Genomic DNA, 7,551 nt, shown 5'->3' on the forward strand with positions numbered 1-7,551 from the left:
CATATATATATATGTGTGTGTGTGTATTTGTTTGCTATTTGTTTTAGCACACTGTCCCATTCTCAGGTCTAGATTTGGGGTAGTTGGTCCTGGGGACAGGTTGGACAGAAGGGGCCAGAGTGCAGAAGAAGCCAGAGATAAGAGTGAGGCCCAGGCCCCCCCACGCACAGAACATGGACCAGCCATAGCCATGGCTGATGTCGTCGGGAAGTCCATACAGGTAGCGGGGGTAGCGGGAGAGCTCAAAGTTGATTCCAGCCACGCAAGTGCACAGTGAAATGATGCAGAAGGTTCCTGGAGGAGAGCGGGAAGGGAAGAAGGAGGGAGGAAAAAAACAAAGAGAAGTTAGAAGAGTGATAGACATACCACTTTCCGAGACGCCTGAAAAGAGCTGGTGCAAGCAGTAAGGAAATACCTAAGGGAAGATGTTCATATAGAATGTGGCTTAGTCTAGCAGCTCCACGGGGAAGGAACTGAGTGCCAGCAGAGCCTCGGATATTGATCTGATGCTGAACAGAGCTGTATGGAGAAACTTCAACAGGAACAGTTTTTTCACTACGAGCACTCACTTGGGAGCCAGAATCCCTCATGAAACCATTGATTTTTCTGGAATTTTTCTTTAGACAAATACAGAGTGAATCATTATGTTTCAATATTTTAGGGGGAAAAAACCTTGATGTTTTTGTTTAATTTTGATTTTTTTCAGTGATTACAAAATATTTGACATATTCTGGCTCTGTCAAAATGTAAATTTGAAATTACTTAGATTTTTTCAGACTTTTCTTATATTGAAACCTAAAATCTTTCATTATACACCCCCCTTTTGAATATCACTATCAAATCATAAAATCGTTCACAAAATGTGGATTCTACCCTCTGTATGACTCCAGTCCCAATCTAGATGCCCTCTGTGGTGTTGGGGAAATCTTCAAAATATCCTGTTCTTGTTTTCCATCTCTGCAGCAATATTTCGTTTCTTCCCGAGAACACTGTGAGGACAGGCTTCATAACTCTGTCAGGTGGTAAGTGTTGTGGAAAGTCAAACGTTTCGGATGAGGCTGAACCTTAGCCCACCCAGATGAGTCAAATTTTGATCTTTGTCCTCCAGCTTCATCAAAGCTAAACTCCGAGCTACTGAAATGTCACAGTTGCCACCCACACGACAAATAACAGATAGCTATAGACGCTGTGCCTGTCTCAAGAGATAACAACTGAAGTCAACATAAAGTTGGTAATTTATTTTTCTCTCTAATTCTTCCCTATGTGGGTCTCTCTGAATTGCTTGGAGAGCCCTGGGCACGGAAGGCATACTGCGGGATGCATGTGGTCAGTCCTGCTGTTCACGCATAGATCAGTAGCATGCTACATGTGCTACCTGTGCAGCCTGTCCTGCATCTGTTCACTAGCAGTTGCTGGCGAGGAATCACATCCTCTTCCTGGTCCCATCCCTAAGATAGCACAATCTTTCAAAGCAGTCACAGACAGCCTGGTTTTAGTGTAAAGCTCCTTTCCTCTGTTGCCCTTGTCTCCTTCTACTTCCTGCCCCTCTACAACACTTTTCCTGTTGTTTCTCTGCTGCTTTGCTTTTTTTTTAGTTGCAGTCGCACTGAAGAGGAGGATTTTACACTCCCTGCTCTGAAGATACAGGTAAGATTATGTGGTGAATTTGCCTGGAATTAGGCTCAGAAACTGGGGACATTTGTAGAAACACAAAACTGTGTGGACTTTCTGCCATACCCACCTCCTTTACTTAGTAGGAATATCACACAGGTGATCTGCAGACAAATCTCTATCATGGACCTGCTGTGAGACCACCATCATGGCCCTCTCTCTCTTCCCTCTTCTGATCACTGCTTTGTCTATTTGGACTGTCTTTGCTCCAATGTGTTTTAGAGTGCCACTTGTAGATACTCCCTCTTGTAAAGGCTGGGAAATATGGGAACTCTGGGTGCCTCTCCTAATGTTATATATAGCTGCCAGATGGCCCAGGTTATTCATAAATAGTCATATTATGACAGTGCTATCATAGGGTACCAGTCAGGACCAGCAAGGTGCTGCAGTAGGTACTATGGCTATTTAAGTAAAGACTGCCTGCCTGCCTCACAGCAGCACCTCATTAGTCTACAGTTAGTGCTCTGGACTTTTGCAAAAACCTTGTGAAACCCCAGGCTCTGGAGCTGTCTTCAGAGATGTCCTACTCTACTTTCAAAGCACAGAGCAGGATAAATGGGGAGGTGCCTCTCCCAGAATTCCTTACTCAAACATCGGATTGTTTGATTAGAAACCACACCCCACTCCCATGTTTTACTGTGCCACTTAGGTTATCCAGTAACATGAAGGTGTCTGTGAAGAACACACTTGTTTCCTGTGTGGCATGTCAACATGACTAGTACATCGTGGGATCAGAAAAATAGGGATCCATCACACTTTGCTCTGAACCAAGCTCCATGGCTCATTTCAAATGTCTGTGGTTGGAAAAATGACATGAAAGGCCATTCTTTCCGAGCAAGAACATGATCATTTCAGCTCTCTTGAAATATAAGATTGTTAAGAGAAGTGGGTGGGTAAATCTGTGTGGCCAGACTGAAGCTGCATTTGCTAAGTACAAAAGGGAAGGAAATAGTTTGGATTTCAAATACTCCCCGTGCTTTCACACTTTATATGGGCTATTTTGATTACAAGCTCTTCAATGCAACAAGCGTTGCTTACTCTTTGTATTTGAACAGTGCCCAATATATTGGCACTCCACCTTACTGGGGGTATTCTGCCCCAAAACAAACAAACAATAAAGAAGAACGAGTGAAACAATAGAGAATAAAGCAAATGATGAGCATTAGACTTCTTTAAAAAAAGGCTGCCTCCATCCTGCCCCTTTGCTGGAGAATGTGCTGATCCCATGACAATAAATAATGACTGCCATGCACAATATTAGAGGATGCATATCACGGTCCTCAGCCAGTCACTCCCCAGTGCTTCTGCAGGATGTCTTGTACAGCACAGGTTTGTCAGCCCCCTAGTGCTACTCATTACAGACACAAAAAATGCCATTTCATACCACCTAGAGGAATCTTTGTGACCATTATATGAGTTCTATGTGGTGTTTGTATTCATCCAAGGAAGGAAATTCCCACTTGTAGTTAATCTGGCCTCTCACCAGGAGGGTCACTGATGAAAACTGAGTGTGGTTGCTACCTTAGGACTGTTTGGGGGCTTTTCTTCATGAATTGGCAGTCATAACACAAAGGATCATCCTTGCAAATTGCACAGTTTTTGGCCATCATAGTCAAAGGGTCATGGATGGAAGGGACGCAGAGACGGAGCTTACCCTTGGAAATGCAGCCTCTGCTAGTTGGGGTAAGACTGGCTGGGATGGCAGGAGGAGGAGGGCTGCTGCTCCTGCCCATGACACTGCCTGCACTATGGACACAACGCTTCAGAGGCACCAGGATTGCAGCAAGTCCTCAGCATCCCCAACCTTGAGATTCTTTCTCTCCCCAGAAAATGACCTGAAACCTTATTCACTTTCCTGGCAGGTTGTTGCCATCAGTGAGGTGCCCCCCTACGTATGCACTAATGCCCCAGATCCTCAGGCAGCTGCAGCAATGGAAACTGTTCTTTCTTTGTGGAAAGTACTCCCCATAATTCTGGCCTAAGCAGACAACCAGATGTCCAAGGCTCGGCACTTCTGCCGTGGCACTTGCAGGCAAATGTGAATGACAGGCGGTAATAAGAGCTCACTGGGGATGTGCTGGCATGTGAGCTGGACAGGGGAGATAAAGACCATCTCCTTCAGCAGCTGGGGAGAGCAGAACATGCTAAGTTCTTTGTGCTGGGATTTACACGTTATCATCCTAGGTGAAATACTAAGGAACGAGACAAGGCAACAGCAGTGTTTTTGACAAAGGAAATTCACGTAATTGCAAAACGCTTCAGTCAGGTGAGAGATGAAATTTCATGTAAGGCCATGTCTATGCCACAGAAACTGCTGTTTGACATGTAGTCAAATCTCCACCTGACCCTTCATCAGACAGCCTCCCTTCCTCTCAGACTAGTTTTAACAGTGCCTGTCCTGCTAACGGACTGGTGATCAACAGTGGTTTGAGCACCTGAGCTATTAAATACCTCATGGCTATCTTGTGCTTTTCCTTCTTACATGTTATGGAAGAAGAATATTAAACATTGTACTGAATGTCCCCTCCATTTAGACTGAAAGTTTGTTTAGGACAAAGATGAACTTATTGTGTACATATGTGCTATATATGTGTATAAGACTGGAGTTCTCCCATCCTTGCTGCAGGGGCAGACATGGTTAGGTGAGGGATGGCTGGGCAAGATTATCATGGTTGGTCAAAGCCCAGTTCGGTGTGGACTGTGAGTCAGAGCCCTCTGCTGTAGCTGTTTTGAAGCATGATTATATCAAGCAAAGCCATGGGCCTCTGCTGCTAGGAATTATATTTTTTTGGTAAACATCCCTTTCCTTTTCGCTCAGCCCAGCTGTGCAACGGGCTGCAACGCCTTCATTTGCAGTTTTCAAACCTCACCTCCAGGGGGGAGCAGCACTGCTTGTGAGTGAACCGATTTAAACACAAGCAGGCTCAAACTTTCCATACCAAATATGTTTGAATTTTGCCTCGCACTAGTGTCCCCCTGAACCGTGTTGGATAACCATGTCCTTCGCCCACAGACCTGGTTCAGCTTCCAGAACAATAGAGCTTGAGGAATTTCACAGGGCCCATGGTGTTTTATGAGACAAGAACTGCTGCCTTTTTTAGATACACTGAAAATTAAGGTGAGCTTTTGTGGTGCTGGTGTGCAAATAGACCCCTCTGGCAGAAGAGCTTCATCGAAACATCTTTGTCCCTGGTATGAGGGATGAGTTGTCTGACTGTAGCCTGAAGGAGACATCACCAATTTGAAGTCAAGGAAAAATTTAAAAAGCCAGTAATTAAAATGATCCAAGCACCAAGCCCACCTCTGAGACCCTCCTGTCTACAAATCATTTTTCTCATTATTTGGAAAATATTTCTTCCACGTCTGATGGAATGATGCTCATTCTCTCCCTTCCCCCCACAACAGGCAGAAATGACTCACCAACTAACTGTGCTGTCGGATGTACAAAGTAAACAAACTAAAAAACCCTGATTCTTCTCCTCTTCTGTTTTTTTGCAGGGGTATAAATGTCAAGTATTACTTAAAACACTAGTAGATAAAAGGAGAAACACAAAGGTATGGATTTTAAGATGTCCTCTGAAACCAAGCAGTTCTCAAATAAATGCAAATCTCCACCTTTTAAAGTATTTCTAGTAGCTGCAATTGATGCCAATTTGTGGCCATGAATGTCTTTGTAAGGAGTGCTGTTTATTTAATTATCATCACTTTTTTATTATAGGGTTATGGGGAAAAAAATCTCACAAGTGAAACAACATTATCTTTACTTTCTCTCTGCCCTACTAGCTTTTAGTATTTTCAAGGTACATCAAACAAACAAATAAAATGAGGTCTGATCCTAAATTGGAGTGCATACCATTAGCTATTTAAATTATATCATAATCAAATGAAATTATTAAAGAATAAGCCGAATTCCCTCCCAACACAGTGATGACAAAAGCCTTTTGGAAGGAGCAGCTTTGCAGTAAACTCCTTCTGTGCACGGATTAAACGCCTCAGCAGCATGCAGCTCTTGAGAACACTTTATTGCTCTGTGCATACATGCATAGAATATAAATTATTCCTTAATTATGTACTGTTCCAGCAGAAGCAGCTTCCAGCATCACCGATAGGTTGCAGAATAGCAAGGAGTTTACTGGAAAATTGCCCTTATAAAAAAAGCTGAGACGGAAAGAGAAGTCTGACTGGGTGATGGAGATTCAGCGCGGCGTCCTTGTAAGACCATAAACCCACCTGGCTTGGAACTTAATACATTTTTATTTTATACTAAGAACCAGCGTAAACTGCGGAGTCTATAGCGGTGCTATGATCTTGCATTACAGCCACTGCCAGAATGTGGTTTGTGTTTGGCCTTTGGCCTCCTACCTCAAAATGTACCAGTGGCATCTGGACCTCACCAGAGCTGTATGCCTTCTGTATGTCACTTCAGCAGCAGTGCCTGTCTATTGAATTGTCAGTGCACAAACTGTGATATGCTATGGCATCAGAGGACTATGTATCCTCTGTCACAACTGCAAATACTTAATGGGCACCATCCTTTGGCTCATGTAAATCAGTATAATATGTGGAACAATATTACAGCAGCTGAGGGCTGATCTCCAGCTTGCTATGCTGGTAAGACTGACGGTCTATATTGCACACTATAGCACCCTGTAGATTCGCATGTGGTGACGTTTCTGCTGCCACATCCCACAGTACATGGGACTGCACCAGGAGTGGATACCCACACTGTGCAGTATGACAGCCAGTGAGCACCAGCTATGAACAAGCACCCTCTGAAGTTATGAGTTGGCACGTAAGGCAAAAGCAATACTACTTAGCTAAAGGCAGGTTGCTTTGATAAAATGGACTAGGGAGAAATAGGGGAGTTGATCAAAGCCTGAGTTGAATAACCCTCTGATTACTTTAGCAATGATGATTCCTATGACCCACCCAAAATAACCTAGCAAGAATAAAGTGACTTGACTACAGCCATTAAGCAAACATAAAGGTTCATGAACTTGCAGCCACAACAGAGGAGGCAGCAAAAATTGTCCAGTTGTAGCACTGGGATGTGGTTCAGTATTTTACTGGGAACAGAAAAGAGGGAAAGGAAGAGGATCTCTTACTGTCAAAATGAAGAAACATCCTAATCAAAGGTTAGTGAAATTATTGCATCACTGTGCTGGCAAGTACTGTGCCTAGCAACATGCAAAGGCTGCTGGCAGGTTTCTTCCATCCCCTGCTTTATGGACCTCCCAGGATGGCCCAGGCAGAGGCTGAAAGATTAAAAGGAAAGGGGCACTGGAGGTCTGAGCAAACTGGAGTGACTCTGTCACATCTCAGATTTGCCAGGTGACAAGATGAATAAGTTTAGTATCAAACTGTACCTCAGGCAGGTGCTTCCCAGCCTAGCGTTTTGTCCTGGTTTCAGCTGGGACAGAGTTAACTTTCTTCATAGTAGTTAGGAAGAGGCTGTGTTTTGGACTTGTGCTGAGAAGAAGGCTGAAAACTTCCTGATGTTTATAGTTGCTGCCACGACAGTCAAGGACTTTTCAGCTTCTCTGCTGTGCCAGTGTCTGCAGGGGCAGGAGAAGCTGGGAGGCAGCACAGCCCCCATTACTAGCCTAGGATTCGACCTTAGGTTTAGGGTTCAGACCCAAATAGGCCAATGGTATATTCCATATCATGCACCTCATGCCTGGTATTTAAATGAGGCTCTGTCCAGAAGTGCTCTCTCTCTCTCAGGGTCACCCCTCTCTCAAGGTTGTCTCACTCTCTCAGCCAGCTCTCAGTCTCTCGGACACTCGGGCTCTTATCTCTTTTCTGGGATTGCGGTTTGAGGACTCTCTGTTCCAGCATCATTAGACAGGATTGGGCTAAGCCTTGGTCATTGGGTGGTGA

At 44.2% G+C, this 7,551-nt stretch overlaps 1 protein-coding gene across 1 annotated transcript; it reads right to left on the minus strand.

Annotated features, from left to right (window-relative positions):
- Positions 1-43: 43 nt before the first annotated feature.
- Positions 44-294, minus strand: LOC104457860 (transmembrane protein 178B; the record flags this gene model as incomplete). The annotated part of the gene is made up of 1 exon (XM_010088081.1): positions 44-294. A coding segment is annotated over one exon (251 nt), but the record flags the coding sequence as incomplete, so codon positions are not given.
- Positions 295-7,551: the final 7,257 nt, after the last annotated feature.

Source organism: Pterocles gutturalis, unplaced genomic scaffold (assembly GCF_000699245.1).
Source record: "Pterocles gutturalis isolate BGI_N339 unplaced genomic scaffold, ASM69924v1 scaffold52101, whole genome shotgun sequence".
In the NCBI taxonomy this organism is placed as follows: Eukaryota; Metazoa; Chordata; class Aves; order Pterocliformes; family Pteroclidae; genus Pterocles; species Pterocles gutturalis.